This window comes from Spermophilus citellus, assembly GCF_964194105.1.
Source record: "Spermophilus citellus genome assembly, chromosome: 7".
Classification (NCBI taxonomy): Eukaryota; Metazoa; Chordata; class Mammalia; order Rodentia; family Sciuridae; genus Spermophilus; species Spermophilus citellus.
Genome location: NC_138188.1, coordinates 47,560,546 through 47,586,031, shown reverse-complemented (window position 1 = coordinate 47,586,031; position 25,486 = coordinate 47,560,546). Strand labels below are relative to the sequence as shown.

The 25,486-nt window shown below is 42.5% G+C and overlaps 1 protein-coding gene across 1 annotated transcript; it reads right to left on the bottom strand.

Moving 5' to 3' along the window:
- Positions 1–771: 771 nt before the first annotated feature.
- On the bottom strand, positions 772–21,423 carry LOC308652705 (adenylate cyclase type 10-like; the record flags this gene model as incomplete). The annotated part of the gene is given in 18 exon segments (XM_081300736.1): positions 772–890; positions 1,344–1,362; positions 1,364–1,558; positions 2,074–2,269; positions 2,697–2,814; positions 3,056–3,174; positions 3,640–3,736; positions 3,827–4,031; positions 6,219–6,375; positions 6,773–6,945; positions 8,669–8,794; positions 9,122–9,365; positions 11,781–11,847; positions 15,038–15,373; positions 16,270–16,527; positions 19,342–19,470; positions 20,319–20,399; positions 21,417–21,423. Coding segments are annotated over 18 exon segments (2,646 nt in total).
- Between the last annotated feature and the right edge of the window lie 4,063 nt (positions 21,424–25,486).

Sequence of the window (25,486 nt, the reverse complement as noted above, 5' to 3'; positions counted from 1 at the left end):
TTAAGTAACTACACAACACTAGGCAAGTGACTCCATGGACAGCAGGTGACTGAGGTATAAAGCAAACAAAGTGAGTGGGAAGATCACACCCATGGATGAACCACCACCAAGGAGAAAAGCCCAATGGTGGCAGCTCCAAAAAGGAAGATGAAAAAGGAAGACGGTGGGAGTCCTCCACCTTCTGGCAACACCCACAGTTTCCCCTGGGAACACCCAATCACAAAGCACAGAGGGAACAGACTCCTACACCTCCTGTACCTCTCAAAAGAATCCTTGACTTTTTTGGATCCCCCTGACAAATCTCAATCAAAAGAAGACAACACCCAAGTACCCCACTGCTGGCCTTCTTGAAGCAACGACAACCTCTTTTTTGTAGATGGATACAATACCTTTATTTTGTTTAGTTTTTTTTTAATGTGGTGCTGGGAATTGAAACCAGTGCCTCAGGCATGCTAAGCAAGCACTCTACCACTGAGCCCCAGCCCCAGCCCCCTAAGGGCAACCTCTTTATTAGGGGTGCAGTTTCCCAACTGCTAGTGGATCCCACCTTATATAAGATAGAACTGGTTCATTTCAAAGCCCCCAGTCTACCTCTGGTTCTCACTTCTGTTGCAATTGTGGTAATGACTATAAGAGTTAACGAAGATGTCAGTGCATGCTTTAGAAACATAGGCTTTTATTTTGACAAAGACATAGGCTGCAGTGACTATGAAGGCTAGTCTATTCAGCATGCACATGGTGAACACAGAAAACTCAGGGCATTTCCTTGCATTATATACAATATGAGAATCCTGGTCCCATCAGGTTATTTTTCTTTTGTTTTAACATATATATTCTTTGAGTTTCTTCTGTGTCCTTATTCTCCTTGACATCAGCCACACTGTCAAATTCTGAAAGAAGGAACATAAAAAATATCACAAACCAGCCTCGAAAGGAGGAGATCTGCAGGGCCCTGAGGCAAAAAGTTATATTCTTTCTTTCTTTTTCATGCCTACATCTTCACATACATTACTCTGTGAATTTTAAGGCCTTCTTTTTTACCCTTTGTGACCATCCATCCACAGAAACAACCCAGTTATTTAAGCCAAGTCCAAGGAAAAATTTTCTATGACTAAGAGTTTTAGATGCCAAAACAATTGAAGCAATTTCTTCATATAACAATAGAATTGTCTGGGCTGGGTCCAGCACTAGGGAGAGGACTATACTTACCTCTGGAACAAAGACTAACTTCTTATATCTGTGTGTCCTTTTTTTACATTAGAGGTATAGCCTTTGACTGCTTCTAAGAATCTGAGACTGTTCTTTGTGTCTCTCACACAAGGGTTCCAGGAAGGAATGCTTACTCTGTATTCCTAATTTTTTTTTCATAACAGTTGTTTTTCTTTAGGAATTCTCCCTCTATCCAAATCCTGGTCAAGCTGGTCTCAAAAGGTCTGATGGAGTTAGTCAAGGTCATGGATTCTTTCTTTCCACACCTCATCACAGAGGCCTTAAGCTCAGAGACCCACTCATGATAGACAGGGCAGGTCACACACCGAGAGAAGAACTCCTTAAAGTACTGAAAGAAAAGGAAGATCCATTAGCTCTGGAATTAGTACCCTCTTCCCCTACATGCCACTGTAGCAGAACATACAACAGTCTTCACTCAACATACTTACTCAGTGCTTAGGGGACAGGGAAGAGTTACTGATGGCAAAATAAGTCTGGAAAATTGGTTCTGGGATACAGTAACTTGGAATGTATCTTATACTCAGAAGGTAAGATTGTAGAAAGATGTGTTTAATCACAGACTGAGTCACCGAGTAAGCCCACTGAGGAGGGCTAAATATTAACATTTTAATGATATTGGGTAGTAGCTGTGTGAAGGCGTAAATATAAGGAACCAAGTCCTAATCTAGATATAAAAATATCTAGGAAGGTACATGATATGTTGATAGCAACTTTCTAGATGGATAAACAAAGTATTCAAGGAGAAAAGGGAGGCAGAGACAGTGAGAGAAGAATGTGGAGAGATGCAAGTGGCAGGAACTTTCACATTAGGTGTTAGTTGAATGACAGAAGAGAAATAGCTACCTGGAGGGTATGGCTGGGGGTCTCTGGGGAAAGACCAGAGACCTCCTCTGGCATCTTCTGTAACATCAGCACACAGCACTCTAGGAATCGCACAAAGCCATGTGAACCAAATAGTGAGGCATTGGTTCTTTTCACCAATCGGCAAGCCTTGGAGAAGTGATGCTCAAAAAGGTCCCACTGTGAGTTCCGGGCAAACCTAGAAGGTAAGAGTTACAACTCTCAACTCTACCCCCTGTTTATAAACCATGGTTCTTTCATGAACTGTCACTTCTTTAAGGCCCTGAGGTACCCAGTCAGAATTATGGTGCTGGAAAATGTTGAAGTCTAGCTCACATGCAGGGAGACCAAAGAACAGACCATGATAATCAGCCTTGCTGTGGGACAGACCATGATAATCAGCCTTGCCGTGGGTTACTCTAGCTCTTAAATGTAACCCTCAACGTATGGGCCCAAATCTACAAAGGGCGAGAAGAACTGTTTTAGTAAGATATAGGGGATGGGTGGTGAATGGTCTTTAAAAGTAAGATGTTGAATTGTCCTGCTTAGAGGGGTGAGGTGCCGAAATGAGTTCAGGAGGACCTTAGAATTCTACCCTTTCCCACAGATCCTCAGCGGGACATTACCACATGGCCAGGGAGGAATGGACCCCCAGCATGACATTGCTTTGAGAAGTTAGAACGCAGCTGTGCCCATAGTGTTGAATGAAACACAGACACTCGTCAAAGGGCCGACACAGCAATCCTGTGGACAGAGAGAGTAACCGGGCTAGTATATATCGTCAACATAGAGAGTGAGGTATAGAAGGGGTGGTACAGGGAGGAAACAAACCAGAAAAGCAGATACCCTCTAAAACACAACTCAGACTTTAGGAAAAAGGGACCATGCCCGAGGGATGGGTTCATATTGCCTATGTTCCAAACCTAGTGCCCCATCTGACGTTTGCATCCCTTAAGCGTAGAGCAGAGCCCTGTGCAATATTTACCTTTTCCATACAACAGCAGATCTAAGCAAGCAGAGTAGAAGCAGGCCAGGCCAAGGACATCATCACCCTGGGAAATTAGAGCCCACTGACTCTCCAGCACATGGACACACAGATCATATCTGCCGAGAGACAGAGCCACTGGGACCAGCTAGGGAGTGGGGGAAGATGGTGCAGGAAAGGAGGGGATCTTAACCTTCAAAGCATCTAACACTCCCAAGAACTCCTCTCCAGAGCTGTATTTATATAGAGAACATAGGCCTGAGATCAGACTTTCTCTAGGTAAAGGAGGTGGGAAATGCCTCTGAGGCAGTTTCAAGGAACCCGAGCTGTTGTAATCCCCTACCTCCCTGCAGGGAAATGGGGGGTGGGGAAACAAAGTTTGCCCACTAGGTCCAAGTGGAGTTCCACTCTGCATTTCCACTCCTGACACCCTGCACTTAAGATAATGCTTCTTGGAGGGGTCAGGGTAAAGAGCCCTGGCTATGGAAATGGAAAAGCATCTCCCATTCCAACCCAAACTTCTCTGAAGGACATCTCTCCCATTCTTATACAATGACTACAATAACTGAAAATGATCTTAATACTTCTTCTTCAGAAATGCAGATCTGAAGAGAACTGAAAGAACTAGATTCTCCAGAGCCGGTTTCTTGAGGTGTCTGCATATCTCATGAGCTTGAAAACCTAAGGAGGTTAAAGAGCATTGTGTGAGGTCTAACTGTGAACCTGGACACTGTGAAATCTCTGGGCCCACCAGCCCCAACATCCCATTACCCAGCTTGATGGAGAAGTCAAGATGGCCAAGGCAGAGCTTGGTGTAGGCCAAGGCCTGCATGAGCTGGGCTGTAGCCAATAATCCTTCCCTGGAGAACCAACACAGGCTACTCTTCTGAATGGCTATCTGTTCACAGTGCAGCCACTTCTCCCTATCGCCCATGTTCTGGGAGAACTGGGAGAGGTCCACGTAGGTAGAGACAACCTGTAGGGTAATAAACAAATTCCCATTGCCCATTCATGTGACATTTCCATTTGGCTTCTTTCCTGTTTAAGGGCCTACTGTGGTGCCTTATTGCTCTCAATCTGGACTCCTGGTGTTGCTACCACACTCTTCTACTCCACCTAGGAAAACATGCTCCTTTTACCCTTCCACTTCTAATTTGATCATGCCCCCTGCCTGTTCTTTAAACAAAGCACTTTCTCTACATGCCCCTCTTCTCCTTCAATCCAAGACTGATTGAAACACCCCCTTTTTTACCCCTCCACTAAGGCCTCTGAGTCTTGCTCCTTATGGCTCTTCAGAACAGCTGCTTAGATCTCTATTACAACTATGTACACATTTGACATGTTAGTGGCTCTCTTCTTGAAATACTGTATTCCCAAGGTTTCTAAAACATATGCTCTTTTGGTTTTTCTCCTGTCTCTCTGGCAACTTCTCAGCTTCTTTTATTAAACCAACCCTTATCATTCCTGACCTCTAATATTGGAGTTATATGAACACAGTCCTTGGATTTCCTCTTTTCTATGCTTATTCCTATTTCTTTGATGTTCTCATCCAGTTTCACAGCTTTAAATAGCATTTATACACTGTGACTTCCATATTTCCATTTCTAGTTCAGAAAGGTCCTATGATGTCCAGACTCATATATTCAACTTCCTACTCCACAGCTTCACCTGGATGTTCAACAGGCATTTGAAATTGAATATCTCCAAAGTCTAGCTCCTAATCTTCCACTGAATCTGCAGACTTCCCTGTCCAAACGAAGAGCACCTCTATGCCTCTAAAGGGCAGGACGCAGATCTTGAAATTATCCTTGATTCTTTTCTTTTCCATCCCATAAGAGGTCCATGAGCAAATTTTGCTCATTTTATTTTGACAAAAGATCACTCTTCCTTCTCCTTCTGCTGCTGTAACAATCTTAGCTATCACCATCTCTTGCCTAGATGACTGCCAACAGACTCTGAAATGGTCTTCCTCCTTTGTCCTCTTCAGTTTGTTCTTGGCATAACATCTAAAATGATCTTATTAAAAGTAAACCTTGTACTGCTCCCCCCCCCCTTTTTTGGTGTGTGTGTGTAGAACCCACCAAAAGCTTCCCATCTCTTTTAAAGGAAAAGCCAAACCCTATTTTTGGCCTACAAGGCCTGTACCATCTGCCATCCCGCCTTTCCCTAGTCCCTCTGATCTCATCTCCTGGTTGGCTCTCTTCCTCTCCCTCCCCTCCAGTCACACTTGCCTCCTCACCATTTCTCGCACACAGAGGATGTGCCTTGTGCTTTCATTGTGTCCTCTGCCTATACAATCTTTCGCAAGACAGCCTGGCTTCTCATCTCCTTCAGCTCTTTGCCGTAATGTCACCTGATCAGCAAGACATTCTCTGACTACCCTGTTTAAAATGGCAACCTAATGGGTGCAGTGGTGCATGCCTACAATCTCAGTGGTTTGGGAGGCTGAGGCAGGAGGATCACGAGTTTAAAGCCAGCCTCAGCAAAAGTGAGGTGCCAAGCAACTCAAGAGAGATCTTGTCTCTAAATACAAAATAGGGCTGGGAATGTGGCTCAGTGGGTGAGTGCCCCTGAGTTCAATCCCCAGTACTCACCGCTCAATAAAGGCAACCCCTGCTCTCAGAACCCCATGCCTCCCCGTCTCCACTTTATTTTTAGCCATTGCACTTATCATCACCTAACAAACTATATGTTGCTATATTTTAACACACTACATGTTTCCCTGGAGCCAAGTTCAGTACATGACATATAATGTTTTCATCAAATATATGTTGAATAAATGGGTAAAAGAGAAAAACAGATGGGAACTAAAATTAGAAAAATATTCACCATGTTTTCCCCCTTAAGTCAGCAGTTCTAATCCCTTTTTAGATCAGGGACATGGAGAATCTGAAGAAAGCTATGACCTTTCCCCCTCCTACTACCCAAGAAATGCCATTTTGAATATAACACAAAATTCTGCCTTCAGTTCAGGGTGATCCCACATAGTCCCACACCTGGAAATCCTTCTATAAACTTCGAATTGAGAAGCCCTTCTCAAATACATGACCAATAGTGTCTCGTTAAGTCTGGGGTGTTGGGGAATGATGCTAAAAACAGGAACTTGACAGGGTCTTTCTTTCTAGTACTTGAGGTTTCTCAGTGAAGTCCAAGAATTGCTCACCTGGGCTTCATTTGCAAACTCCTCAGCTGAATTTTTCTGCATGAGAGTGGCCAGGCAGGCAAACCTGCGGCTGCTGGCTGTGGCCTCCAGGTTATAGAGTTGCCAGAGCAAGGAGAGGCAATGTACCCGTTGCTGTAGAACTGCCAGCTTCTTCTTACTGTTGTGAAGCATGGGGTGGTTAGTCAGCACACCCTTATTCTTCATCATTAGGGGCCATCTACAGATTGTCAAACACAGAAATGTTCCTGGAACTCCACTGCTCCCAACCCCACGGACCATTTTAATTCATCCCTCTAAACCAGGAAAAGTCCAGAAAGAGATTTTTTAAAAAGGCTCATTCTTTGACTTGCTATTTGTCATACTTAATTAGCTGGGAGAAGAAGGTGGATCTTGTTATATGCTTTTCTGCTAATATGCTTGAAAGTCACTTGATAGCAAGAAAAAGAGGACTCTTACTTAGATCAATATAAGAAAAGCTCTAGGCTGGGTCCTACTTTAGCTGTGGTTCTCTGTAGCCCTAAAGGGAACCAGGACAATCTGGACTGTCTTCTCACTTCTCACTGGGATTATTTGGAGACTGGCTCAGGAAACAGGAATACCAATACTTTTCCAGAAATGTTTGGAAAAAGACACCAATCCAGGTCCAAGGGAAATTCCTTTTCAGCAGTCGAAGGGCTTGCCTGGCTAATTTTTTGGCCAAGGTGATCTGTCCCATGTTGAAACAGACCTGGAGTTGACAAAATAAGAAACACTTGTGTAAATGTGGGAAGAATACCATGGACTACGTTTTGTTTTGTTTTGGGTACTGGGAATTGAACCCAGGGGTGCTGTACCACTGAGCTACGTCTACAAGTCCTTTTTATTTTTTATTTTGAGATAGGTTCTCACTAAGTTGCAGAGACTGGCCTCAAACTTGCAATCCTTCTGCCTCAGCCTCCCCAGTCACTGGGATTATAAACATGTGCCACCACATCCAGCTATGGATACAATATACTGGCTCTTTCATTTAGAGATGTGTATGTAGCTGGAATCACTAAGGTGCTAGAGTGAACTGAGTTGGAGAACAGCCTGGTCAGAAGTCACAAAAACAAGGACCAGGAGGGCAATAAGCATTAAAGGGGTGAGAAAACAGAATTCTGGAGAAAACACCTTCTTTTCTCATTGCCTACACATCTGTCAGTGGGCAGTAGAGACAGATTGAAAGAAAGTGGTGCTGGCTAGATTGAGATGGCATCATCATTTGGGCAGAGACTCAGATACTCTCAGCTGCCAGAAAGCATCTGTAGAAAATCCTATATCTCTCCTTCCTAAATAGGTTGTACTACCAGAGATGTGGATGTAGGTGTTGGGTTTCAAAACTACCTTGAGGTTATCCTATAACTTCATGTTCTAAGGCTCAATCTCCCAAGAAAGTGATGAAGTTTATGTGATTCTTGAACAATCTTGGGAGAAATGACAAATAATTTCTTTCCATAAAAGGAAAAAAATGTTTAACTTTACTCCAAAGACCACTTTGTTGAAGCAAAAATAATGTAACACTGGAAAACTCTAATATTCTCTTTAATCTACAAAAGCCTATATATTTAAGTTCATAACCAGATTATCTTAATGTTTATCTTAAATTAATTTATTTACTCCAGAGGGCAAAGAACATAAATGGATAATTCACAGAAAATAAACAGAAATAACCAATGAACATAATAAAGAACCTTAATAATTAAGAGGTACACATTAAAACACAATATAACTTGTCTAGGAATTAGCAAGTTTAGAAAAGACTGATAATATCTGATGTTGTTAAGAATATGAAGAAATGGGAAAAATTCAAATTTATATAATATTTTTGGTGGTCAATTTGGTGATATATTTAGTAAGTGTAAAATTGTCCATATCTTCTGCCTGAGCATTTCTACGTTTGGGAACTTCTCAAAGAAGTTCCTACAGAAAGGGAAGAGAGAGATGGAACAAGAATATTCACTACACCAATTTTCAACCCCCAAATTAGAGACAACATAAATTCACATGAATAAAAGGAATAAACTATGCTCTATCCATACAATATACTTGGAGTACTTGGCAGTTGCAATTATTTGATGGATAAATAAGTATGCACATATGCAAGTATATATTCAATTGTACTATGAAAAGTAAAATTAGCTGCAGAAGAAAAAGAATATGGAATATGATCCTATTAAAATGATATAATTGAAAAATGACATGATTGTGTATAGTTGGCAGACTACAGATCAAATTTTTAACTATGATGGGAGTGATGTGGGATGAGTGGGGGCTATTTCATTTTCTATATAACATATAATTCTATAAAATATATCCAACTTTTTATCACATTATCACATTTACAACCATACAGAAAAAAAAGACATGATGGAATTTAAAAAATAGGGTAACTCTTAGAAAAAACAAAACTTCAAGGTTATGCTCATCCTCACCTCTGACCGAAGCCTGCAGAAAGTGGCCTCCTCAAACTGACAAATCTTCACTTTGTGCTTTTTCAAGAACGAGAATGCTGAGGGTTGGCCCAGAAGACTGCTTGCCTTCCTTAAATAAAAGAAAGCCTTCAAACAAAGGATGAAGAAACTGGATTAGGATTAGGATGGTGCTGGGGGTAAGGTTAGGATGAGGGTCAAGATCTGAATTTGAATCAGGTTTGGGATTTTGAGGTAGAGTGAGGGCCCAGCCTGCTGTGCAGGTCAAGGGCAGGGCTAGTGTGGGTCAGTGCTCTCTCTCACCACATTCCCATTTCACGTCTTCTCCTAAATCCCTCCAGCTTCTCTCTCTCCCATTTTCCTCCACTTTCTATTCCTACTTGACAGGAAGCACTCTCAATCAAATTCCCAAAGTAAAAAGGCTCAGTTCAAGAGCAGAGAGCTGAGCTTGCTCACCATGTAATTATCAGACAGGTCCAAGGAGGCAGCAGCAGCCTCCAGCAGATAATAAAATGCACAATTGGTTTCTCCAACAACCAAGCAGTGCTGGGTGAGTGGTGAGAGCACTAGTTTCAGGATTTCCTCACAGTGGCAGGGCTTTGTGGTCAATGTTGGTCTGCACCCAACAGTCAACAGGTCTTTCTTGGGGCTGGTCTGAGCCAGCTTCCTGTTCACTCGCTCTAGGAACTCTTCCTCTGTTCTTTATGGAGAGAAGATCAAGAACTGAGAGTGGCCACAAAACTGTCACTTTTGTTGGGGCATTACAAGGTCTCAAAACCACTTTTCCCAGGAAGTGTCTGTATAATTAATTACTCTATTACTCTATAAAATTTAATAAGTCAGAAAACAGAGCTATAACTGTAATGCTCTATTAGGGATTTAAAAAATTAAAGCCAGCCAGGCACATTGGTGCATGCCTGTAATCCTAGCTCTTCAGGAGGCTGAGGCAGCAGGACTGCAAGTTCAGGGCTGGGCAACTTAGCAAGACCCTGTTTCAAAATAAAAAGGGCTGGGGATATAGCTCAATGGTAGAGCACCCCAAAGTTCCATCCAAGTACTGAGAAAAACAAACAAACAACCACCAAAAAACAAAGATAAAACACCCCCCAAACCTAAAACTAACCTAAGTACTTCATAATCTAAATGGGGAAACATTACGCCTAAAGAGTAAGCTAACAAAATAAATGTTAAATAAAACAAAATGATACAAACCAATATGTAATAATATATCTTCTAGTAGCATATTTCAATTTTGTAAAAAATATGCAATTTCATAGTATATTTAAATATTATTGTATATAGCAGCATCAATCCTATAACAATTCTATCAGGAAGGCAAAAAATACTTCTCTTTACTGGTGAGGAAACTAATGATCAGAGAAATTACATGACTTATGGTATCACAGCTAATGAGAAATAGAACCCAAACTAGAGCTCACCTCTCTGACTACTAGCATGTACTTTCTAAAGGCATCCTGAGGTCAAAAGAGGTCAGATATTCCTGAACCACAATGGTCTAAAACAGTAAAAATTGAGGAGGGGCTTGAAGGTTGGTCAACATGCTGATAAATGGAGGGAGGCAGAGGCCACTCAGCACTGAAAGAGGGATAGCTGGCACAGGTGAGTATGGGTAGTTCATGAGGAATACAGGTTTTTTAAATAGTTTTGTTTGAAATCAGTAGAGTAGCAGGTTAGGTAAGTGGAATGAGAAACTATGTCTAGAACAGCTGGTGAAAATGAAAGTTTAAAATTGATGGGATAGGCATTAGAAAGTCAGGAAGTGCATGGTTAGGAAATACACATTTTCATATCATCTGAAGCAAAAAAAAATCGACAGATTTATAGCTGAAAAAATCTGCTTTGTATACAATGTTTGAAAGCTTAAATAAAATTATTCTTGACCCTTAAGAAATAATTTCCCTTTAGAGAACTGTCATTCTGAATTTTGGGCTGATTATAAGAGTTCCCACTTCTTTGCTGTACATTGCCTTTTTAATTTGATGCCATCCCAAAGGAAATAAGAATGTGAAGAGAGAATCACTAAAATGGGACAAATTATTTGCTAACTATTCTTCTGACAGAGGATTAATATTTAGAATACACAAAGAATTAAAAAACTTAACACCCTCCCCCCTCAAATAACCCAATTAATAAATGGACAAATGAACTACACAGACACTTCTCAAAAGAAGAAATACAAATGGCCAATAAATATATAAAAAATGTCGAACATCATTAGCAATTAGGGAAATATAAATAAAAACTAAATTGAGATTGTCTCACTCCAATCAGAATTGCAGCCATTAAGAATGGTAGCCATCAAGAATACAAACAGTAATATATGCAGGAGAGGTAGGGAGAAAAAGCAACACTTATACATGTTAGTGAGATTGTAAATTAGTCCAATTCCAAGATTGGAAATCAGTATGGCAGTTCCTCAATAGAATAGAAATGGAACCAACATATGACTCAGCTACACCACTCCTCATTATTTATCCTAAAAAATTAAAGTCATCAATGCATGTCTATCCATGTTTATAGCAGCACAATTCATAGTACCTAAACTATAGAACCAGTCTAGGTATCCATCAACAGATATGTTACACATATATACACAAATGTGTAATCTATATACACAACAGAGTTTTATTCAGCTGTAAAGAAAAATAAAAGCCATTATTGGGAAATAGATGGAACTTGAGAACATTATGTTAAGCAAAATAAGCCAAACTCAGAAGGTCAAGAGTTGTATGTTTTCTCTCATATACTGGAGCTAGAGAGGAAAAGGGAAAAGAAAGTTGATTGTGGGATCTTGTGAAAATCAAAGGGAGATCAACAGAGGAAAGGGACCATGAGAAGGGAGGAGGAGAAGGAAAGGGGAAATACTGGGGAATGATTTTGGCCAAATTATATTGTGTGCATGTCTGAATATGAAACAACAAACCCCACCATTACACACAATTATAATGCACCAATAAAAATAATGGAAAAAAAAGAGTCTTTTGCAGAGTGGTCAGACTCCCTCTGGTATGAGGGTGAGGTGAGTACCCCAGTTTGATGGCTATCTGTCTCTCACTCTGAGACCTCTGTGTCCTCCCTGGGCATCTTCATCTACCTGCTGTGTTGTTCACTTGAGAAGGTCTCCTGACTTCTGAATGTTTTTTCCTGGAAATTAAAACTATCTGTGGGGAGAAAAAATACAATTATTTTTAATTATCCATGTTTGGATTAACTGAGAATATTTAAAATTTTTAACTACCTTTTTCTCTGCAACTTACAATACAAAATTAGGATGATACATTATAAATTTCTAATGACAATTATTTGTGATTCGCATAAGTAATCCTCATCGTCAATTTCCTCAAACCAGTTCCCCCCTTGAAGGAGATCCTCGATGTTTGCTAAATGAAGGAAAAAAATGAAGTATGTGTCCATTCTGGTTTGATGGATACTTCCAATGGTGGAAATCCCTAAATATATGTGGATCAAGTAGATGACCAGATCAGAGTGAATTGTAGGGCCAAAGACCAATAGAAGAAAACTATGGTAAGCACAAGATGCCGCAGTCTACTAGCTGAACTTAACTAGCCTTTATCTTCCATATTTGACCTGCAGCTGCCTGTCACAGATCAAAACAGCAAATATTCTGGATATTAGTGCTCTATCTGATGTGTGTATAGTAAAGATGTTCTCCCACTTTGTGGGCACTCTCTTCAGGCTACTGATTATTTCCTTTGCTGAGAAGAAGCTTTTTAGTTGGAATCCATCCCATTTATTGATTCTTGATTTTATTTTTTGTGCATTAGAAATCTCGTTAAGGAAGTCAGAACCTAATCTGATATGATGAAGATTTGGGCCTACTTCTTCTATTAGATACAGAGTCTCTGGTCTAAAGAACTCAAAAAACTTAACACCAAAAAAACAAATAACCCAATTAATAAATAGGTCAAGGAACTGAACAGACACTTCTCAGAAGAAGATATACAATTGACCAACAAATATATGAAAAAATGTTCTCATCTCTAAAAATCCAAATCAAAACTAATCTAAGATTTCATCTCAACTCTAGTCAGAATGGCAATTATTAAGAATACAAGCAACAATAAGTGTTGGCAAAGATGTGGAGATAAATGTACACTTCTACATTGCTGGTGGCAAATTGTTGCAACCACTATGGAAAGCATATGGAGATTCCTTATAAAACTTGGAATGGAACCACCATTTGACCCAGTTATCCCACTCCTTGGTTTATATCCAAAGGACTTAAAGTCAGCATACCATAGTGACACAGCCACATTAATATTCATAGCAGCTCAATTCTCAATAGCTAAACTGTGGAAGTAAACTAGATGTCCTTCAACAGATGAATGGATAAAGAAAGTGTGGTATACATACACAATGGAATATTATTCAGTCTTAAAAGAGAATAAAATCATGGCATTTGCAGGTAAATGGATGGGGTTGGAGAATATCATGTTAATTGAAGTAAGCCAATCCCCAAAAACCAAAGGCCAAATGTTTTCTCTGATAAGTGGATGCTGATACATAATGCTGGGGGGTGGGCGTGGGGAGAATGGAGGAACTTTGATTGGGCAAAGGGGAGGGAGAGATTGGGAGTGGGGATGGGGGCAGGAAAGATGGTGAAATGCGATGAATATCATTACCCTAGGTACATATATGACTGCACATATGTTGTGATTTCACATCTTGCACAACCAGAGAAATGAAAAGTTGTGCTCCATTTATATACAATGAATCAAAATGCATTCTGCTGTCTTGTATAACTAATTAGGACAAATTTAAAAATGTAATATGGAAATAATGATAATAATAATAATAATGATAATAATAAACTAGCAAATATTAAGAATGATGGTGAGATTTTACCTACATGGGCAGGATTGATAGAGTCTAAGAGCATTTTTAGAAGAAGAATGTTTGGGTTAACTAAAAGGACTGGCTCTCTCATGGTAATGATCTTTATAATAGATAAGGTAATTAAGGAAAAGGGTTTGGCAGCACTATTGTGGGCATAACTCCAATTGGCACTTTCTCATTCTAGCCTCTGGGAGTAGTGGCCTCTGGAGTTGAGTAATGTCAAGGCTGTATGGCCTGAGTCTGGGAAGCCCACTCAGTATTCGGCTGGGCTCTGGAGGTCTCGAGCCTCTCTCTCACAGACTGACCAAACCATCTAGTCTAAAGCTGACACTGACTTCTCAAAAGTAAAGGGGCCATACAGGAAATATGGTAGCACAATTTCTTTACAATACCAGATTTTGGAAACTACAAAAAACGGAAATGCCCACAGGATTGCTCCAAGTCACTGGTTTCACATTCATATTATGTTATATGTAGAACAGGTATTAGGATCATAGGTCAAATCTCTCTCTCACTTTAGCTGTCCAACAGGAACAATCTACCACTTTCCCCCTAGTGTCCCTGCCCCCTAACCCTCTACCCAAACCAACTTCTAACAAATACAGAAGGAGAAGATTTGGTTTGATCTTGACAGCTGGTTTCAGTCACGGAAGATGGCACAACTGGGAAAACTAGGTGGAGTGCAAGAAGGTAGATCCCAGCCTGATGAAAGAAGAAATTTTTTGATAGGCTGAGGTAAAGAAATATGAAATCCTCCAGGTAAGCGAACTGAAGAGGTTAAAACAAAGATGGATGAACCCTGGTCTGGTTTAAGAGGCTATGGTGAACATCTATCAACTAATACAAGATTCTTCAAATGGCCAACTTCATTATCCCACAGATTCAATTCTGGCATTATCTCCTTCAGGGAAGTGTTTTCTCTGAAACATTCCTCAGTCTGGGTTAATGGTGCCTTTTTCTAGGCATCCCTAAACTCGATGTGTAGGCCATTTTCAATGTTTTTACCATGTCATACTAGAATTCTCAATTTATACCCCCAAAACTGACAGCTTCAGGAGTTCAGAGGCTGAGGCTTACCCACATTGTATCCCTAACATCCAGTGTAGCATCGGATACATGTAAGGACTCAATATATGTATAGTGAACTGAAAAATAATGAAGGCAATTACTAAACTGTACTGAGTACCCAACATGTGCTTGGCAATAAAAGCTGCACATTATATATTTTAACCAATTCAATTCTCAAAATGATAATATGAAGTTGATATTATTACTTTTTCTAATTAATTGAGATCAAGTAACTTTCTCAAGATAGTCAAGTATTCCTTGGAACTCTGAGATCACATTTTTTAAAACACTCTGTACTTCAGGGTTAAACAGTTCCCTTCTACATACTCTCTCCCGATCTGAATCTCAACTTTTTGATGGAGAGCTCCAAGTGCATGGAAAAAGAGAAGTGCTGCCCACATGAGTTCTTTCTGCCTACTGGTTTACCTTGGGGAGAAGGCAGCTGCAATTTGTCTGTGGTCACTTGTGTTAGAACTGAGCCTCTATCTTTGTAAGTACAGAATCTAAAGGTCCCCCCAGAGCGCTTAGTAGAACAGATTGCAAAACGATGGAAGGGGACAAAGTCTTCTCCATGGCAGCTCCCACAGCGGCAGGCCAAATCTTGGAGAAAACAGGCACATTCAAGGTGCAGCGCAATCTGTTGTTCCTTGGGCCACAGCTCCCAAGCAGCTTCCCGCAATAGAGGCATTCCAAATTCTAGAACATCAGTTTGAGGCAGGGATGGTTCTTTTTGCAGCCGGAGAAGAGAGGCTGAGCCAGCGTCTGAAATTTAGGAAAATTCAAGTGAGACTCTCCCTTATAGTATTTCAATGCTTCAGTATAGCAAACTCCCAAGCACATTGTTGCTACTTTATAAGATTTTATTTACAACTCATGGTTGGTGTGCCTGCCTCCTTTGTATAAAAAATTTTGTACCTATCTGAAAGTGGTATTGACCATTTCTACTTGATGATATGGTACAAAATGGAAGAAATTATTAGTTTTACTGAAATACATTGGGAAGATTTCTTGACGGTTCCTTCTAACTGAGCTTTTTTACTTTAAATTGTTACAAATCTCAAATCATAAGACATATTCTGTTGAAATATGAGTGCAAACATCTCAAAGTCAAAGAGAAATGGGAGACTGGGAGAGAGTATGTAGAAGGGAACTGTTTAACCCTGAAGTACAGAGTGTTTTAAAAAATGTGATCTCAGAGTTCCAAGGAATATTTGACTATCTTGAGAAAGTTACTTGATCTCAATTGGATCATCAATGCTATGACTTTATTCTTTCATATGGAGAATTTGAAATCATAAGCTGTTCAATTGAATTTTGCTCCGTTCAAGTCTGTTTCAATACCCCATGAGTCATTTTCTTTATGAATTTCTAAAATTCAAAATGATTTATCTTTTTTTTCCTTATTATTTGTACCTAGAAAACCAGTAAATGATTATGACAATATTTTATGAACCAAAAAAATCAAAACACAAATACTAACACAGGAGTTAACAAGGAGCTGGAATAAGGATACAGGATATTTTTCTATTATAACCATGGCTCCTTCATAGATAAACAAAAATTTTCTTTCCATTTCTGAATCGCCAGCCTTCAGAGAGAAGCCCCAATACATGATATTAATGGTCTTTCTAAACACAGAATACCCCCGCCTTCCTCACCTGACTTTTTCTTCTCTTTGGTTTGATCAATGATGTCAATAATGGAAGGTACTAACATGGACTCAGCAGGAAGCTCAAGCCAGCGGAGCACATGCATATCCACAAGAGCCCCCAACAACTGAAGTAGCTTATTTTTATGCCAGCCAGGCAGGAGGTGATGCAGCAGATTTATATGGAAGGAGTGACCAATGATTGCAGCACACTTCACTAGCAACTGTTCCTCTGGGCTCAGTTGATCCAGTTGGTTTACTGCTATTTCTGTACCCCCACCAAAAAAAAAAAAAAAAAAAAAAAAAAAAAGGAAAGCAAGAAACAGCAGTGAACAATGGTTCTATAAACCTGGGATACATTATGTTGATAATTTGTACATCTTAAAAATAAAAAAGCTTGCTTCTTATATACCCCTATTTATTTCCTACCTTAATCCCCCCTTCTCTAGTCAACCAAACCTCTTGAAAGAGTTCTATCTCCAAGTTCTTGTTTCCCATTAATTGTTCAACCAACAACTAGGTCTCTACCACACTACTGAAACTGTTCTCCTATGATCACCAAAACCCTTTGCTGGCAGACCAAAACTGTGCTCTGGATCACTCGGCTACACTAATCCTTTCCAACTTCATGACCTATTAGTACTTAGACTTACTTTTTATATGAGAGAGAGAGAGAGAGAGAGAGAGAGAGAGAGAGAGAGAGAGAATTTTTTAATATTTATTTTTTAGTTTTTCGGTGGACACAACATCTTTATTTTATTTTTAAGTGGTGCTGAGGATCGAACCCAGTGCCCCGTGCACGCCAGGAAAGCGTGCTACCGCTTGAGCCACATCCCCAGCCTAAGATCCTTATTTTAAATTAAACTTTCAAGGCAGATTTCCTGGTCCTAGATCTCTAATAACTGTAAAGATCTTAATAAACTCCAAGGATTTCATTAAATCTCTCCATATTCTGACCTAAACATTAAAGTGGTTGGTATTAAATAAATAAGTCATCAAGTTCAAAAACTTGAAATCATCCTAAACTTTGTTCTTTCTCTTCACAACCTACTGGTCATCCATCCATCCTCTTTCTAAATGTCTCTTGGATATATTTCATACTAAACAATTTTAAATGACTAGCAAGCCATTTTCACCTGGATCACTATAAATCCTGTTTTGCACATCTCCAATTTCTTTTTATTCTCATCCCAACAATATATTATTAACTAGTGGCAAAATTAGATATCTTAAAAACACAATATGATCAAGTCAGTCTCTCTCTCAAATACCTTTAAAACTCAGTGTGATCTTTCACAATCTAGCTTTGGCCTTTCTTTTAGACCAAGGCTTTGCTGACCTATTCATTTTAGCTTGCAGTTTACAACCTCTTTTCCTTCCCTGACAATGTTGACTTTGGGTTAATTTTCTAGCTGTTTCTTGGGATCCCAATAAAATTAGAACGTGGGCAGTGTTACCAGGCAACATGGCTATGCTAAGAATGACCTTTGAATCTGGACTGGGGAAATGTAAATGAGCTGATTGTGAGATACAGTTTGGGGCTTCCTTGAGTGTAATAATTCTTGTAATAGATCATGATCCTTGCAGGGCCAAGTCCTTATCTGGGACTTGGGGTTTCTAAGCATCCAAGCTTCATGGGTCTCATTCCTGACACTGGGACTATTATTCCTTGAGGCTCCAGGGAATAGTCCCTGGGTTGCCAGGTAAATTGTTGTAAGGACTCCCACTGAAGAAAACCACCTGCTACTGTCCTGCCAGCATGCTGCATTTACTTCTAACTAGAGCCAATGCCAAGTTTGGCCTGTCAGGGTTAGAGCAAAAACTGTCTAGTTGAACCCCAAATCTCCAGAACGAAGAACTATGGTGTCATACATTAACAGAATATTATGTGACATTATTTATTTTGCTAAATCCTCAACAGAACCCATGACGTAGGGTCTATTGTTATCCTCTTTTGACTGATGAGAAGACTACAGCTAACTTATCAAAGGCCTCCAGCCAGTAAGTGGAGGGGCCAAAAGTGTCCTCATTTTTCTGATTCCAGAGTCCCAGCAATTGACTAGCATGTCTTTATGGTGGTTTCATGTACATGTCTTATTTTCACAACAAGATGATATTTTACTTGAACTATATTTATCATAATATTCCTTAAGAGGGCTTAATATAGTATCTCCCCCACCAAACACTTGAATAGAACATTTGAAAAACAAAACATAATAAAGAGAATAAAATCATGGCATTTTCAGGTAAATGGATAGAGTTAGAGAAGATAAGGCTAAGTTAGCAAATCCCAAAAAACCAAATGTGTTCTCTGATATAAGGAGGCTGATTCATAGTGGGGTGGGGAGGGGGAGCATGGAAGGAATAGATGAACTCTAGATAGGGCAGAGGGGTGGGAGAGGAAGAGAGGGGACATGGGGTTAGAAATGATGGTGGAATGTGATGGACATGAATATCCAAAGTAAGTATATGAAGACATGAATTGGTATGAATATACTTTGTACACAACAAGACTTATGAAAAATTGTGCTCTATATGTAATAAGAATTGTAATGCACTCTGCTGTCATATATAAATAAAAATAAAAAAAGTTAAAAACAAAAAAACCATAATTAATCTCAAAGAACGTCTCCTCTCCAACTATGCCTGCCTGCCAAATTCTTTGTTCCTTATTGGTCAAAATAAACATACTTTGCATTCTTTTTTATTAAACTCTTGCTATATACATAACATTATCAGCATAATAGATTTTCTTAAATCTCAGCAACATCATCTCCCTTGCTTATTGCCTCCTTTGGCACTGGAATTTTCACAAAGGGAAACTCGGGACCTAATTTTTATTAATAAACGGAAAAAGCTTCCAGATCATCAAAAGAAAGCAAAAGGCCATTTAAGTAAACATTATTCATGTCTTCAAAAGGCTCTTCAGGCCATGCTAGAACTTATTTCTGGAAGACAAGTTTCCTGTTTAGAATAAAATGAAACCAGAATGATAATGAGAGACTTGTACTCATTCACTCACCCAATTACTAATTGCAGTGACACCTGTAATTGGTTCACTGGCGGTATTCAAAGAACTTGCCTTTTAACAGTGGTGGGAGAAGCACTGTATCCAAGTTTACATCATCTTTGACTGTGCAGACATAAAGTTCCTGATCTTCTTTGGAGCTGGCAGGAGAAATACTATACATTGTGGATTTTATGGCATTGGCTGTAGGGGCAAAAAAAGGACCATGACTGAGGAAAACACCAAGCTCAGTGACTGTAGTTTTAAAGGCACAGAAATGCAAGATTAAGTCAAGAGACTTCAGGATGAAGATGAATGGAAAACACTATGTTGTTTTTTTTTTTTTTTAAGAGAGAGAGAGAGAGAGAGAGAGAGAGAATTTTTTTTTAATATTTACTTTTTAGTTTTCGGCAGACACAACATCTTTGTTTGTAGATGGTGCTGAGGATCGAACCCGGGCTGCACGCATGCCAGGCAAGTGCGCTACCACTTGAGCCACATCCCCAGCCCAACACTACGGTTTAACATGCTTCACACCAACCCATCCTGCTTGTTCTTTAATTTTCTCTTATAAACTAATAGCATCCTTTGTACCATATTATATTTCACCAATGTTCATTATTCCTGCTTACTTTATAATAGCTCTGTTTCTATGATATCACAGCTCTACGATGCCTTTCTGGATATACATGTAATTCTACCCTTTCCTCCTAGCCCATCCTCCTTCCTTCTCCCATCCCCCATCCAAATCCTCAAGTCCTCCTCATCATTAATATACAATTCTCTGTTCTGGACTCTCATCGTTAAAAACCCTATTTCCTACCTGATCTCCTAGGCTACTCAAAATAAAACTATTGCAGATTGGTTGACTGAATTAAGTTATCTGAGGCAGCGATTTAGTGTTTTCACCTTAGTTGCATAGTATTTGTACATTGTACTTAGCTGGGCTTAATCTGGCCCACAATGTCAACAGGGAATGACCACAAGCTTCATAAAGACTAGGTAATGCCATGATGGAGATCAAACGTCAGTGGTTGCAAGGCTGAACTTACCTGAGAGGGTTTCCCACTTGCTGTTCTCTTCCTCCTCCTTTTCTAGGTCATGAAAAAGCAATATGAGAAAAGAGGAAAAAACTAAAGGGGTTAAGTTAACTTTCCAAGAGTTATACAGCAAAAGTCAGAATGAGAATCTAGATTTCCAGATCCTTAGATCAGTGTTATTTTTGCTATTCCATGCTGCCCTTAGATAAAACCCAAAAAATGAAAAGTAGAGGAACAGATGGCAATACAGAGTTGAATCAAATAATTCAATGTCAGAGTAATGAATAATCAGAATGTCAGGACTGCTGGTGGAAGAATTCTGAAACAAACTGATCTTTGGAATATACTTTTTCAATGAGCAACTTTTTCATTCAGTTACACATGCATAAAATTATTCAACAAGCACTGAGAAGTATGCACAGTGCCACACACTTAGCTGGATGTTTAAAATGTGTGTCCTGGAGAAGTTCAGGCTGGGGAAGAAGGTTGGGAATAAGGGAGGTGAAGAAACAGTTATATGATGTCAAGACAAATATTCTTATAAGAGATCAGTAAAGCACATTCATAAAGCAAACAGAAGGTATACTAACTTTCTGTACTAACTTGTACAGAAAGAGTATTCATAAGGGAGAGGACATTAGTCAGACCTTGAAAGTTGAAAACACTGTTGAAACAGAGAAACAGCATTCTTTCCAGTAGAAAAAGGCACAGGCTTTGGAAGCCTGGTGTAGTTATGCAAAACTAAGTACTTCAAGATGGCTAGAGCACCGATGGTGTTTGGAGTAGGGAGAGGTGAAGGGAGAAGTGATCTTATATAGATGAGAGATGGGAAAACATGCACAATACGGATTACTTAAAAAGAGAGTATAATAGAGAATGGGCAGATTTACTTGATTGACATGACAGGTCACAGATATGTGGATGGAGAAAGAAGGAGCAATGAGGCATAATTAGGTTCAAGTTAATGTACAAACAAACAATTTTCAGTGGTTCAGAGAGAACGTGAAAAGTAGTGATCATGTTAACATGACTGTCTCCTATACCAACCAAATTCTCCTGGCTTCCTGAGGACAGGATTGAGGGCTCTCACCATTCATATGCTGTACCCACTGTCCATGGTGAATAAAAGAAGTGCACAAGACAAGAACCAGGTAGTCGATTCTATCATCACCCCAACAGCAAGAATCAAAATCTTCTACTGGTTTAAGATTCTTCCTCAGGCTAAAATGACATTTCCCACTTTCTCCACCTGCCAAACTCCTTTCTTTTTCTACCCAGCACAGATATCCCCAGAGATATCAAAGATATCAAGACTTCTTTGATATCTCTGGGGATAATGAACTATCTCTTCCTAAAGCATCTTGCTTTAGCTCCCAGAGAATTTTATTCCTGCACTTAAATTTCACTGTACTACAAGAAAGCTGTTTACCTGGATGGGGAGGAGGTGGTCTCTTTATTGTTCTTATGTCGAAGGCATAAGAATACTTAATGAATGCATTTATGCACGTGAGAAACTCAAGCACTGGATCACTAACAAGATAAGACACACTGTACTTTTCTCACTTGGTTGTTTCTTCTTTTTATTGTATTTTATAACTACCCGCTGTTCTTCCTGACAGTCCATATTCATTTTTTATTTTAAAAACATTCTCTATTGAGGAAGAATATATTCTTTATTTGACATATGCAATTATACATGAAGTATTTATGGTACTAAACACCATCCTGATCACTCCATGCTCAGGGAATCATCTTTTCTCTAAAGGAGCTGGAAACTAAACGTATTTTTCAGATTAGAAAGAGGAACTTACAAGGTGAAGAGGAGACATGGAATGCAGTTTAGGATCTGAGTGAGAATTGATGTGATGCACACAGACATGAACGGGCTCGGGAGCTCAGGAGCTCGGGAGGCAGGCAGCCCCCTCCCCTCGGGCCAGCCCCCCTTCCACGCCGCCGCCTCTCCTCCGGCCGCTCCTCCCCATAATTGCTGCTCCGCACCCGCCTCGGGGCCGCTCCCCGGTGTCCGCGGCCGCCCGGAGGCCTGCGTCGGAAGGCGGCCGGAAGCTCCTCACGCCCCCGGCCCTCGCCCCCGGCCGCGCCCAGCCGCCGAGCCCGCCGAGCCCCTCACGCCCGCGCGCCCAGGCCGCCTCCGCCGGCGCTGCCCGCTCTCCACTCCCTCCCCAGAGGGGTGGCTGCAGCCCACGCAGCCCTGTCCAGGCAACACCTCCCCCAACACACCCCCTCCAGCCTCGCCCGCGCCCGCCCTCCCGGCGCGGTGCGCCGCGCCTCAAGGGCCCTCTCGGCCCACCATCCAGCGCCGCGCGGCGACGCCAACCCAGCGCGCCCATTGCCCCCTCAGCCGTGCGGCCGCTGCCGCCGGGAAAGCCCCTCAGCCGGCTCGCTTACAGACCTTGCCCCGTCGTCTCCCGTCTGGGGCTCTGCCGTCGCAGTCGCTGCCGGCGCCTCGGAAGAAGCCGCCGCCGCCGCCGCCGCCATGGTGCCGCCGGGCCCCTTCCGCCGCCCGGCGAGGCGGAGCCCAGCGGCGGCCTAGGCCTGGGCGCGCGGCCCCCTCCGGGTCCCCGGGCGGCCTGCTTCCTCCCGCTGAGGGCGCCTTTTTCAAGCTCTCAAGGGCTCGGGAGCTCGGGAGGCAGGCAGCCCCCTCCCCTCGGGCCAGCCCCCCTTCCACGCCGCCGCCTCTCCTCTGGCCGCTCCTCCGCACCCGACTCGGGGCCGCTTCCCGGTGTCCGCGGCCGCCCGGAGGCCTGCTTCGGAAGGCGGCCGGAAGCTCCTCACGCCCCCGGCCCGCGCCCCCGGCCGCGCTCAGCCGCCGAGCCCCTCACGCCCGCGCGCCCAGGCCGCCTCCGCCGGCGCTGCCCGCTCTCCACTCCCTCCCCAGAGGGGTGGCCGCAGCCCACGCCGCCCCGTCCAGGCGACGCCTCCCCCAACACACCCCCTCCAGCCTCGCCCGCGCCCGCCTCACCGGCCCCCTCGGCCCACCATCCAGCGCCGCGCGGCGACGCCAACCCAGCGCGCCCATTGCCCCCTCAGCCGTGCGGCCGCTGCCGCCGGGGAAGCCCCTCAGCCCGGGCCCCGCTTACAGATCTTGCCCTGTAGGCTCTGCAGCACTGGGACCTCGCAGTCGCTGCCGGCGCCTCGGAAGAAGCCGCCGCCTGCCGCAGCAGGCGCCGCCCGCGGCCCGCCGCCCGCCGCCGCCCGCCGCCCGCCGCCCGCCGCCGCCCGCCGCCCGCCGCCGCCCGCCGCCCGCCGCCGCCCGCCGCCCGCCGCCGCCCGCCGCCCGCCGCCGCCCGCCGCCCGCCGCCGCCCGCCGCCCGCCGCCGCCCGCCGCCGCCCGCCGCCCGCCGCCCGCCGCCGCCCGCCGCCGCCCGCCGCCCGCCGCCGCCCGCCGCCCGCCGCCGCCCGCCGCCCGCCGCCGCCCGCCGCCCGCCGCCGCCCGCCGCCCGCCGCCGCCCGCCGCCCGCCGCCGCCCGCCGCCCGCCGCCGCCCGCCGCCCGCCGCCGCCCGCCGCCCGCCGCCGCCCGCCGCCCGCCGCCGCCCGGCCCGTGCCCCAGCCCCGCCGCCTGCGTAGCCCGGCGAGGCGGAGCCCAGCGGCGGCCTAGGCCCGGGCGAGCGGCAGAGTGAAACTGGTGGCATCGCGATTCCAGATTTTAAACTATACTATAGAGCAATAGTAACAAAAACAGCATGGTACTGGCACCAAAACAAGCTGGTAGACCAATGGTACAAAATAGAGGACACAGAGACAAATCCACAAAGTTACAACTACCTTATATTAGACAAAGGTGCTAAAACCATGCAATGGAGAAAGGATAGCATCTTCAACAAATGGTGCTGGGAGAACTGGAAATCCATATGCAACAAAATGAAATTGAATCCCTTTCTCTTACCATGCAAAAAAGTCAACTGAAAATGGATCAAGGAGCTAGGAATCAGATCAGAGACTCTGCATGTAAAAGAAGATAAAGTTGGCCCTAATCTTCATCACATGGGGGCAGGCCCCAAATTTCTTAATAACACCTATAGCACAAGAGTTAAAACCAAGAATCAACAAATGGGACGAATTCAAACTAAAAAGTTTGTTCTCAGCAAGAGAAATAATATCTGAGGTGAATAGGGAGCCTACATCCTGGGAACAAATTTTTACCCCTCAAACATCAGATAGAGCTCTAATCTCTAGAGTATATAAAGAACCCAAAAAGTTAAACAACAAAAATTAAATGACCCAATCAACAAATGGGCCAAGGACTTGAACAGAAACTTCTCAGAATAGGATATACAATCAATCAACAAATACATGAAAAAAGGCTCACCATCTCTAGCAATCAGAGACATTAAAATTGAAACTACTCTAAGATACCATCTCACTCCAATAAGAATGGCAGCCATTATGAAGTCAAACAACAATAAGTACTGGTGAGGTTGTGGGGGAAAAGATACACTCATACATTGCTGGTGGGACTGCAAATTGGTGCAGCCAATTTGGAAAGCAGCATGGAGATTACTTAGAAAGCTGGGAATGGAACCACCATTTGACCCAGCTATTCCCCTTCTCGGACTATAGCAAAAAGACCTAAAAAGAACATACTACAGGGACACAGCCACATCAATGTTTATAGCAGCACAATTCATAATAGCTAGAATGTGGAACCAACCTAGATGCCCTTCAATAGATGAATGGCATTTATACACAATGGAATATTACTCAGCACTAAAAAATAACACGATCATGGCATTTGCAGGCAAATGGATGGCATTAGAGCAGATTATGCTAAGTGAAGTGAGCCAATCCCTAAAAAAACGAATGCTGAATGTCTTCTCTGATATAAGGGGGGGTAACTCAAAATGGGATAGGGAATAAGAGCATGAGAAGAAGACTACCACTAATAGGGAAGAAAGGTGGGAGGGAAAAAGAGGGAGAAGGGGAGTTGCACGGAAAATGGAAGGAGAAGCTCATTGTTATACAGAATACATATATGATGTTGTAATGAGAAAAAGAAAAAAAAAAGTGTGTCACATTAGATTGGATAGAGAGAAAGGATGGGAGAAGAGGGGAGGAGTAAGGAGGACAGGAAGGGCAACAGAATAGAATAGACAATATGAATGATGTATGTACATTCCATGTATGTATTATATGTCAAAATACATTCTGCTGTCAAGTATAA